The 11,337-nt window shown below is 38.8% G+C and overlaps 1 protein-coding gene across 1 annotated transcript; it reads left to right on the top strand.

The window, feature by feature from the left end:
- Positions 1-2,229: 2,229 nt before the first annotated feature.
- Positions 2,230-3,146, top strand: LOC108358478 (uncharacterized). The gene is made up of 2 exons (XM_017609836.1): positions 2,230-2,640; positions 2,724-3,146. Exons 1-2 carry the CDS (start codon positions 2,230-2,232, stop codon positions 3,144-3,146), a joined length of 834 nt encoding a protein of 277 aa, XP_017465325.1.
- The last annotated feature ends 8,191 nt before the right edge of the window (positions 3,147-11,337 follow it).

Genomic DNA, 11,337 nt, shown 5'->3' with positions numbered 1-11,337 from the left:
AAGAAAAAAGGAAAGTGAACGTTCAATGTTCGCCAGGAACATTTCTAGAAGTAAAAACTAGTTGGCGCTATCATAAAGTCACATAGCAGGCAGCCAAAAAGTATATAAATACCAAAACTCGGAAAATGCAATTTTGTTTGTTTACAAAAATTGCAACCATATGTTTTGTGATCATATGTTTTTGTGTTGGATAATTTTTGCTGACTAAAATTTTTCCAGTACAAAATGAACGCTTCTCTTGCATCAAAATGAACGCTTGCTCTCTCAATTTTTGTGTGTTGGATAATTTTTTGTCGTTATCGAACGCCATCCAGTAAAAATTTGGAAAAACTATTACAAATTTTTGACTTGTCGAACGCACCTATTTACAACATATTGAGGGCATAAGGTAATAAACAAAGTGAAATCAATATTTGACGTACGCTTATTTGAAAATTTAAATGTAAACAATTCTTATATTTGTTTACTTAACCCTCTTTCTGCTTTGGTTTGGAACCGAATTCTGAGATAGGGCGTTCTTCAACCAAATTCCGTGATAGAGTATTTTTTAATATTTTCAATATTTTTTTTTCAGAATTTATGCGAGTTGCACTAGAAATCTCCTGATTATCTCGATTTTAGCAAATAAATTAGTCAATAAACCTTTTTTTTGTGAATAACTCTTTACTGATATTTACACATATAAATAAATAGTATTGACGAAGGTACAGAAACCGCACTTGGCAGTGCAGCTGCTTTGTCTCGAAAACAATATGCCAGTACGCAGAATGTCCCCATCTCAAAAGATTTCCCCATATATGTATATATATACACTTTAAGATTAAGGATTCTTTCTCAAATTAACTACTGCAAATCAGGACCATATATTATGACTAAATTGGCTAAAGTATAAATTGTATGCGATTTGGCGCACTGCGGTTGAAGTTATTGGACGATATTTTCACGATGTGCCTTTGCACTAATGCATTTGAGAACATACCCACACTTTGATCATTACCTCTCATCTGATGAAATAGCAGGTAACATCTTTGTTGGTACTGCATCTGGATAGAGGCGTCTTCTCTTGGCATTAATACTTGCATAAATGATATCATTCGATTTGAAGTGCAGAGCGCAAACTTTCGATGATCCAGTTGGTTTAACACCACACGCATTCATCCAATCCCTTCCTTGCATAAAATCTGTTGGCACACGAAACATACCTAACATAAACAGCAAGTATCGGGAATTTTAAACAAATTGTTTTCTTTTTGTTCTTTAATTTCTAAAACAGTGTTATTTTTGATTTGAAATCAAAATTTTTTTATTTTGAAATTAATTTATAATGTTGCTAGTTTCAAATGGGTTAAGGCAATGACAAAACCGTTGTCATATAAGCGTATAAAAAATAAATATGTCATATATTGATTTCACTTTGCTTATTACACTATGATTGAGGGGTATTCTGGTTTTCGTACGAATCGAAAATTTGAAATTTTTGAATATAAAATGATAGGAAAATTTCATCATTTTCGATTCGTACGAAAACAAGAATACGCCCCATTATCAAATGAAATGTTCAAAAACACTTTGATACAGAAATGTTTCAAATGTGTTGCCACTGAATTTATTTAATAAAACTAATACTGAGGGTTTTTAGTAATAAAGATGAAATAGATATGAATTGTTTACGCAACGAAAAATATTATGGGAATTTATGGAAATGCGTAAATGCCTTGTACCCGCGTAAACCTCGTAAATTAACCAATTTTCCATACAAAATCAATAAAAATTACTTACAAAAATGTAAAAATAATACTTAGGCCCAATTTCAGATGTCCTATTTAAGTTGTGGGAACTCCACAAACAGCGGCAACTCTGCCAGTAAGGGAACTCTATCGATTATTCATCGTTAACGGTGAGATATATCTTCTCTTGGGAGAAGCGCGAATTATTACTGCGTATTTTTTCTGGAAAAGCCTATTTCTTGGAATTGCTAAAACTTACTATTAAAATCACTTCGTTAATATCAAAGCAAGTTGTTTTCTTTCGACCAGGTGTTGGGCATTAGGAATTTAGTGTTATTTGCAACACTATTCCCTAAATTGGTGACCCCGACGACCTTTTTGGAAGAGCACGAATTGATGGTTACCGAATTCATCAAGTCGTCAATTTATGCACACTCCGCGATATAATCTACGAAATTTAAAAAGAAGAAAATTGATTTTCGACGACGATAGTGACGTATCGATGGCTACGACGCAAGAGCTAACCGACCAGATACGAGAGCTCCAAGCCCAATGGGAAGCGCTACGTGTGGGTGTTTCGGTGCCACCAAGTGGTCCTCGTCTTTCCACACAGCGCATAGCGATTCACTTGCCGAAGTTCACTCGCGCGAATCCACATCTATGGTTTGCACAAGTAGAACGTTCTTTTCGTCTGCATGGCATTAACGAAGATTTTGATAAATTCGATCTGGTAACAGTGCAGTTGGAAGAGGAAGTTTTGCTAGCCGTAGAGGATCTGGTTGCGTGCCCACCGGCATCGGAGAAATATGAGGTTCCCAAGAAGCGGTTACTGGAGAAGTTCGCAGAATCTCCAGAATCGAAGCTGCGTCGGTTGTTGCAAGGTGGAGGTACAGCAGGCTTGAAGCCATCCGAGGTGCTTGCTCACATGCGACGCCTTGCGCCTGACCCGAGTAGTGAAAGCATAATCCTTACACTTTTTTATCGGAGCTGCCGCAGTCGATTCGACCACTTCTAACAGTGTGGGAAGAAACTGATCTGCATAAGCTTGCGAAAATTGCAGATAAGATGCTCGAGGCCATTGGTACAAACACTACGTTTGCAGTAGCATCAACACCACCGAAAGTACCCGACGAAGCTGTAAATGTTGTAGCACCAGCTGGTGCCTCCAAGAATATCAACGATTCGGTTCGTTTACTTACGCAAAAAGTGGACAGCTTACAGAACGATATCAAACGTTTACAGTCTGTCAACCGCTCTCAAAATCGGCCACGTAGCCGTACACGTAGCCAGTCTCCTGGTCCTGGTCAACCATCTCGGCAAACAGATGGGCATAGGGATAGACTCTGTTACTACCACCAAAAGTTCGGCGATGCTGCCCGAAAGTGTCGACCCCCTTGTACGCGTTCTTCGTTAAACTAGCACAGCTGTTGTCAGGAACGTTGTCGGACGACAGTGTAGTTTCTACCAGCGAAAATCAAGCGATCACCGTCCGAGAGACGAGATTACATGTTTTCGACAGTATTTCGCATACACATTTCCTTATCGATTCGGGTTCGGTCGTCTCAGTTCTTCCGCGTATGCAAGTTACGCACAAGACCAATCAAGGAGACTTACTCTTGTATGCGGCGAATCAAACAACAATACACACATACGGGACCATTGTGGTTCATTTGAATTTGGGACTTCGACGTAGTTTTAAGTGGCCATTCATAATTGCCGATGTCCAAGCAGCAATCATCGGTGCGGATTTTTTGACGAATTTTCAACTACTGGTCGATCTCAAAAACCAGCAACTAATCGACTCGGTCACTGGCCTTAAGACCATCGCATGTTTGACTAGGGTGGAAAAAGATTCTGTTTCCACGTTACAGAGTATGACAAAATTTCCTAACCTGTTTCGCGAATATGTTGATGTGACAAACCCCTCTGTCAAGGCTAACCACGCGAAGCATCAAGTCTTCCATTACATTGAGACACAGGGAGCACCAGTATCAGAGCGACCTCGTCGTTTGGCAGGCGAAAGTTGGCCACTGCTAAAGCTGAAATCAATTTTCTCATCGAACAGGGAATTTGTCGACCCTCTAAGAGTTCGTGGTCAAGTCCCCTTCATATGGTAGCGAAAAAAGATGGTGGCTGGCGTGCGTGTGGGGACTATCGTAAACTCAACGCAATCACTGTGCCGGATCGATATCCAATCGCGCACTTGCACGATTTCACTGATAAATTAAACGGGAAAAAGGTTTTCTCGGCTCTCGATCTAGTAAAAGCTTACTATCAGATTCCGATGGCGGAAGATGATATTAAGAAGACTGCGGTTTGTACCCCATTCGGTTTAGTAGAGTTTCTGTTCATGCCTTTTGGACTTAAAAACGCTACTCAAACGTTTCAGAGATTTATGGACGACATTTTTCGGGGTATTGAACTCGTATATTGTTATATCGATGATATACTCATAATGTCGGAGACAATGATGGAACATGAGCAACACCTTCGCACAGTTTTTCAGATCCTCAGAAAGTACGGATTGCACATCAACGTCAGCAAATGTCAGATTGCACAGTCAGAGGTGCGGTTCCTCAGCTATGTGATCAGCGAACACGGCATCAAACCTCCGGCGGATCGAATTGCGGCTATCACGAACTACAAACGTCCAAAGACAATCAGCGATTTGGGTCGTTTTCTTGGTGTCGTAAATTATTATCGCAGATGTTTACCGCATTCCTCGCATATTCAAGCACCGCTAACGGAGTTGCTGAGAAATGTCAAAAAGAACGACAAACGGGAGGTGGACTGGACATCTGAGCTCGTTCGTGCATTCGACGCCTGTAAGCGCAGTGTGGCTGATGCTGCACAACTGGCGTACCCAGATCCCGGAGCGAAATTGGCTCTGGTGTGTGATGCGTCTGATGTCGCCGTGGGGGCAGTTTTGGAACAGCAGACGGATGAGGATTGGCGACCACTTGGGTTCTTTTCAAGGAAACTGAGCGAATCGGAGAAGAATTATAGCACATACGATCGGGAATTGCTTGCAATCTACGAGGCTATCAGGTATTTCAAGCACTTGATTGAAGCACGCATCTTTGTGATCAAAACGGATCACAAGCCTCTAGTTTATGCATTTAAGCAGCGGCTAGAAAAAGCATCACCTCAACAACGTCAACCGTCAACAACGACAACTATGTTACATTTAACAGTTTTCCACCGCAATCGTTCAGGTGCAAGGCGCAGACAACGTTGTCGCAGACGCCTTGTCTAGGTTATGCGCAATCACTATGCCGACGGCTGTCAGTTTAAGTAAAATCGCTGAGGCCCAGGCTGCTGACCCTGAACTAACACAGTTGCTAAACGGAAGCACATCGTTAAAGTTGAAGTCAATAAGGTACGACGACAATGTAATGCTTTACTGTGACACCTCGACCGGCTACGTTCGTCCTTATGTTCCGGGAAGCCTACGACATCAAGTGTTTGCCTCTGTTCATGGTCTCGCTCATCCGAGTGGCAGATCAACGCTACAACATATACGTCAGACATATGTCTGGCCAGCGATGAATAAGGATGTGATTCAGTGGTGCAGAAGCTGTTTACCTTGTCAACGGGCAAAACTCAGCAGGCATAATCATCTAACGCCAGAAAAGATTATTGTTCCAGACGCTCGTTTCGACCATGTTCACCTAGACATTGTGGTCATGCCGTTACGACGAAATTTTTGATACTGCCTCACGATGATTGATCGGTTTTCTCGTTGGCCAGAAGCCGTGCCATTAACAAACATCACTGCAGAAACTGTTGCAACTGCTTTTTGGACGCATTGGGTAGCACGCTTTGGGACTCCAAAGACGATTACGACGGATCAAGGGACGCAGTTCGAGTCAGCTGTATTCAAAGAACTGGCGAAGCTTATGGGAAGCAATCACATCCATACCACGGCTTATCACCCGCAGTCCAATGGGTTGGTTGAACGGTGGCACAGAACGTTCAAGGCGGCGCTCATGTGCAATGACGAGTTGCCCTGGATTGATCTATTACCAACTGTTTTGCTTGGACTGCGTTCCTGTTATAAGGAATCCTTGGGAGCATCCACCGCTGAAATGCTGTATGGCGCACCACTACGAGTCCCTAATGAATTTTTTGATGACGTCGAAGCAGATGTGGCATCAGCAACATTCCTGAACTATCTCCCACAACACATACGTCAGATACGACCAAGCCCAACAGTCCACCATGTTAAGGAGAAAATGCTTTTACTCAAGGGCATCGAAAATTGCTCGCATGTGTTCATCCGGTCCGATGCTGTAAAGCAACCTCTCGAGCCGCCGTACACTGGTCCGTTCGAAGTTGTTCAAAGAGAAAACGAGAGGGTATACAAGGTGAAGATCAATGACAAAGTGGTAGCCGTTTCAGTAGACCGACTTAAACCAGCGTTCTTCATTAGAGATGATCGTCAAGTTAACCAGCAAAGTTCTACCGACGTGCCTTCGAGAGCAAATGGTAGGCAACACCGTGTACACTTCGACTAATCGTGACACAGTCACTGGAGAGGGAGTACTGTGGGAACTCCACAAACAGCGGCAACTCTGCCAGTAAGGAAGCTCTATCGATTATTAATCGTTATCGGTGAGATATATCTTCTCTTGGGAGAAGCGCGAATTATTACTGGATGCTTTCCATTTCCAGACAACCGGTCAGGTACGAGCATGATTTTTAATTTCGACCAAACTCAAATACATTGTTTGTTGGTCCAAATAATGAGACACGTATTTTTTCTTTTGGCTCGGAAAAATTTTTCGGCCGAATTAAACGCGATTATGTTTTTCAGGCAAAAATCGATTATTCGAATTGACAGTGAGAATGTTTTTTTAAAATGCCCATAACTTTGTCAAAATTTAATAGATTCCAACAATGTTTTTACTCAAATGTCAGTAATTCTTGTCACTTCAAGATAGAATGATATAATTATTGATTTTCATTATTTAAAATTTTTTATTTAACAATAAACAAAAAGTGCATATTTTTTTTTAAATTTAATTTCTCTAAAAGTGTCTTTTTTTTCTCTCAAACTTTTTTACCGGGAAAGAGACACTTTGAACTACAATGAACCCAAATCTCTAATAGCGAAGATTTTTTTTCTGAGTTATGATTTTTTATAGAAAATATACGTTTTTGTGGTACATACTACAATATTCTTATTTTGTTTAACTAAATGGAACATATGTATGTAATATATCAGCAAAAAGTACAACCGTGATCATTTTTTGTGTATCAAATAGATATTAGAACACACTTTCCACCATACAATTTCGATTATAAAAAGCGTGAAAATGTGATTTTGTATTTCGAAACTGTATGGTGGAAAGTGTGTTCTAATATCTATTTGATACACAAAAAATGATCACGGCTGTACTTTTTGCTGATATATTACATACATATGTTCCATTTAGTTAAACAATATAAGAATATTGTAGTATGTACCACAAAAACGTATATTTTCTATAAAAAATCATAACTCAGAAAAAAAAATCTTCGCTATTAGAGATTTGGGTTTGATTGTAGTTCAAAGTGTCTCTTTCCCGGTAAAAAAGTTTGAGAGAAAAAAATACACTTTTTGAGAAATTAAATTTAAAAAAAAAATGCACTTTTTGTTTATTGTTAAATAAAAAATTTTAAATAATGAAAATCAATAATTATATCATTCTATCTTGAAGTGACAAGAATTACTGACATTTGAGCAAAAACATTGTTGGAATCTATTAAATTTTGACAAAGTTATGGGCATTTCAAAAAAACATTCTCACTGTCAATTCGAATAATCGTTTTTTGCCTGAAAAACAAAATCGCGTTTAATGCGGCCGAAAAATTTTTCCGAGCCAAAAGAAAAAATACGTGTCTCATTATTTGGACCAACAAACAATGTATTTGAGTTTAGTCGAAATTAAAAATCATGCTCGTACCTGACCGGTTGTCTGGAAATGGAAAGCATCACTGCGTATTTTTTCTGGAAAAGCCTATTTCTTGGAATTGCTAAAACTTACAATTAAAATCACTTCGTTAATATCAAAGCAAGTTGTTTTCTTTCGACCAGGTGTTGGGCATTAGGAATTTAGTGTTATTTGCAACACTATTCCCTAAAAAGTAGAGATTAGGTGCATTCTTTTGCAAACGCAAAGCAACAGCGGCTATTTACTTGAGTTCAGCCAGGTCGGTTAAAAAATACGCGACTTGAAGGGTAGTGTTGGTAAGTGAGAAACTGCTCTATTGTGAATTGTTAATGGGAAAGTGGAGAGGGAAATTTTTGTTTCCTTATATACGTGACTTATATTATAAATAAGTATATGTATTTCGCAAATACCTCGCATAATTACTCATTTGAATTGGTTTTTGTATCTAAATCCCATTAAACTAATCACATGTTTCTTACCAGCCACCAACAGGGTTGCTTAAGTAGCTAAAAGGAAATTTTACCCGAGTTGAGCGTTCTTTTGTCGCTCGCTTACAAAAAAATGCAGCTATTGTTGATTAATGTCAAAAATTCATTTTCAGATCCTACATATAAGAAGTGTTCGCTATGCACAAAATTTGTACAAGTTGGTACCAATTGTTACCAAATCGTGTTCGTTTAGCCAAAAACCCAGTAAAACTTGCATGGAGAGAGCACAATTTTGACATTTCATTTGGAGGGGAAGTTGCAAATTCGTGCTGGGAAAATTTTTGCCATTAAGTATTTGCAAGCAGGATTGTGGCACACGGTTGCATTTTTATCAACGTTAATTTGAATCAACAAGTTCGTTAAATTTAAAAATGAACAATCTTGTTGCGATTTACGAATGAAAGAAGTAGGTAAATATTCGTTTATTCAATTAATTTAATTAATTCCAATCATTTGAAAGGTAGTTGGCTGAAAAAGCTGTATTCGTAATCGGAACGCACTCGACACCACTGTCGATATGGGAAATCCGACAGTGACTTCCACAAAGAAATTGAAGCGTATGTTAAAGAAAGTCAGAATAAGAAGAAATATACGCATAGGTCCTGTTTCGGTTTCTACCTGAAATAATTTAAAAGATTATTTTGCTCGAAATGCAACCGTGGACGCCAGCTGGCAGTGAAGCTTGCAAATGTTTGCTAATTCCTGTTCGCGCAAAACGTAGTAAGTTTCTCTCTTTGGGAGAGTAAAGTACCTTATTCTCTGAATTTTGTTACTGGCTAATTCTTACTGGCAGTTGCATAGCGAACACTCCTTTAATCTGCACTTAAATAGCCCATATTGCAAGAATGATAGAATACAAACTTGCGCATTCCCGGGGGCAATGTCATTTCAGGTGTAAAAGTAAAAAAATCTGAAGAGGAGGATACAAGAAAATGGCAGAAGAGACAATTTTCTAAATATTCCATTTTTCGCGTTTTAATTGCTTTTAATTGTGAAAATATATGATTTGTAATAACGAATAATAAAGAAAATGTAAAAAAACGGTGATTTTAGGGAAAGTATTAGTGAATTTCAGTGCGTTTAAAGTTTTAGAGGCGTCGTTTGCTTTTACACGAGAAATGGCAAAACCAAAGCTATATCGTGCCAATATTAAGAGTGTTCGCTATGCAAAAAACATGTACAAGTTGGTACCAATTGTTACCAAATCGTGTTCGTTTGGTCAAAAACCCAGTAAAATTTGCAAGGAGAGAGCATGGTTTAAAGATCGACAGGTTACGATATTTCGCGAGTGAGAAAAAAGTATCGAAAAACAGCTGATGGCTGTGACGTCATCCGTACCAATAGCAGTTTGTTTACATTTTGTTATTCGTTCGTGCTATACTCGAAGTAATAAAATATGTAAATTTTCGCTATTTAATGCATTGAATAAATAAAACTTGATATATATATTCAATTCAGTGTTGTTTATTCCATTTAAGCCGTCAGCTGTTTTCATTTACAAGATGGCGGACATCAAAGTATGGAGGGGAAGTTGCAAATTCGCGATGGGACAATTTTTGCCAACAAGAATTTGCAATCAGGATTGTGGTACACGGTTACATTTTTGTAAACATTAATTTGAATCAACAAGTTCGTTAAATTTAAAAATTTAAAATTTTGTTGCGATTTACTAATGGCTTATTCCACGGTGACGAGTGTGACATTTCAACTCACATTTTAACCTTCTAAGAGCCGGTTACTCAATGTCTGGTTAACACTAATCTGCGGTTAAACATCGTTATCGACGTTACCGACTCCCTGTTATATGCATGGAGTCGAAGACGTCGGTAACGATGTTTAAACGCAGATTAGTGTTAACCAGACATTGAGTAACCGGCCCTTATTCTAGAACCCGAATTTTCGTAATTCGTAATTCGTAGCTACGCTACGAAAAACGAAAAATCCACATGCTGCAACCCTTGCGGAAACATGTGCAGGATTGCAAGCTATCAGTTGTTTTTCGAAGGTAGCTGAATGAAGGAAAACAAAGTGGAAAGGAATTTAAAAAACACTCATCATGTGCTTGTTTATTGTAAAATTGGTTAATTTTACATATTTTGAGGAAAATTATGGATTCTGATGTATTTGCAATTATAGCAGCAGAGTAAGCGGGCGCTGTGGCAATGGATTCACAAAGGTATGCGGAGCTGTCGGGCATAGTAACCATGGGCGCATCTATGTCAGCTTCTGGTTGAATTGTTGAACCACAAGCCAGAACTCCTCCTATGCCTGAAGCTCTGGTTCTCAATCCAGTTAATGCAATAACAGCTTCTTCCAAGCCATTGAAAACATGCACTTTGTTAGGTCCACCACCTGTTGCGCTTGCTTCTGCCTTCGGCCGCGCTTAGGTATTATAACCCTTACTAAGCAGAATTCTCCTTTCTGTGTTGCGGGGAAGAGGGGCTTCCGCATGTCAAACGTACATATATAACATTTCTTGTGCATATCACTCCGGCTACCGTGTCCACAGTATTTTTGCGCAGAACCCACGTCGAAATTTGCAAAAAAAATGCATAGTGCAAACCGAGTTTATTAATAAGCTAGTGGTAGGAAATTTGGAATATTTATCTTAAATAAAATGTGAATCCTTTGATTACACGTGTATGTTAAAGTTTTTGGATTTGGGTTATGCGTTTGGACACAACAACCGAAAATCGTTGTACATTAACTAAACCGGACCCAAGTTTCTCGATAAGGGGCAACAAATATTCTTTTTTGCTCGTTTATATAAAGCAGTGGATAAAAAAATACGTATATGTCAAAGGCAAATTTATCTGTTTAAATGAACACCACCAATATTTCTTGCAAACACACATCGATTTACATCTTTTATTTCGCCTCCGACACAGAATTGTTTTCGTACAAAATTACGCAAAAAAGCTTACTCGTTCGTTTTTAGGCATGCCATTGTTACGAATTTCGAAAGTTCGAAAATACGTTTCGGATTGCAGCATACTATTTCTACGATTCGTAGCAAAATCCGAATACGAAAGAGTTGCAGAATAAGAAGAAATACATGTTTTCAGTGGATTGGAAGAAAGCTGTTATTGCATTAACTGGATTGGGAACCAGTTCTTCAGGCATAGGAGGAGTTCTGGCTTGTGGTTCAACAATTCAACCAGAAGCTGATATAGGTGCACCCATGGC

Source organism: Rhagoletis zephyria, unplaced genomic scaffold (genome assembly GCF_001687245.7).
Source record: "Rhagoletis zephyria isolate East Lansing unplaced genomic scaffold, Rhagoletis_zephyria_1.1 Rzeph_scaffold_00259, whole genome shotgun sequence".
NCBI classification, from domain to species: domain Eukaryota; kingdom Metazoa; phylum Arthropoda; class Insecta; order Diptera; family Tephritidae; genus Rhagoletis; species Rhagoletis zephyria.
Note: the sequence above shows the minus strand (reverse complement) of the source record. Positions and strands in the feature narration are given on the sequence as shown.